General features: G+C 43.5%; 1 protein-coding gene across 1 annotated transcript in view; it reads left to right on the forward strand.

Moving 5' to 3' along the window:
• The window catches only part of FER1L6 (fer-1-like family member 6), a gene marked incomplete at its 5' end in the record, with an annotated part of 120,763 nt that overhangs the window by 21,322 nt on the left and 98,731 nt on the right, over nt 1-710 (forward strand). The window contains one exon of the mRNA XM_008564614.1: nt 76-196. Coding sequence (XP_008562836.1) covers nt 76-196 — 121 coding nt within the window. The remainder of the gene's footprint in view (nt 1-75; nt 197-710) is intronic.

The following is a 710-nucleotide window of genomic DNA, read 5'->3' on the forward strand; positions in this document are numbered from 1 at the left end:
TCATGAACATGTGGCTGGAATTGCCTGAAAAATATTGATTACCAATAAACTTCCATAACTAATGTGTTTTCACAGGAATTACAACTATTTGCCATTTGAAGCCAAGAAGCCCTGTGTCTACTTCATCAGTTCTTGGGGAGACCAGACCTTCAGGCTGCACTGGTCCAATATGCTAGAGAAAATGGCAGACCTCCTGGTAGGTGACTTTGACAGGTGGTGGATTTGGAGATTAAGAAGCTAGGGAAACAGAAATATTTTTATTTACCCCTGAGAGAGTCTTGACCTTAGTTTAGATACAGATGGGTTGAAGATCCAGGGAAATGAGAATGCATTTTGCAAAATCTCTGGACTTTGAGTCAAACTATCTACATTCAAATCCCTGCTCTGCTTACTGTCGTAGGACTTAGGGATAGGCTGATTTCCCTAATATTCAGGGTGAGGAGTTGACAACAAAACTGATGGATCCTGGCTCCAACAATATGTATCCGAAGTCCCTAACATGGAGGACAATTCCCTACAAGACCAGACCCTACCCACCTCTCTAGCCCCATCTCTCACATGCTCTTCCTCTCTCACTTTATTCCAACCATTTTCTTCAGTTTCTCTAAGAAACCAAGCTCCTTTAACCTCATAACTTCCACCATGCTGTTCCCTCTCTAGGCTGCTTGTCCCTCCACTCCCCTCCTGTATAACTCAACCTCTGTGGCTCA

The sequence above is a fragment of the Galeopterus variegatus genome, unplaced genomic scaffold (genome assembly GCF_000696425.1).
Source record: "Galeopterus variegatus unplaced genomic scaffold, G_variegatus-3.0.2 Scaffold188, whole genome shotgun sequence".
Classification (NCBI taxonomy): domain Eukaryota; kingdom Metazoa; phylum Chordata; class Mammalia; order Dermoptera; family Cynocephalidae; genus Galeopterus; species Galeopterus variegatus.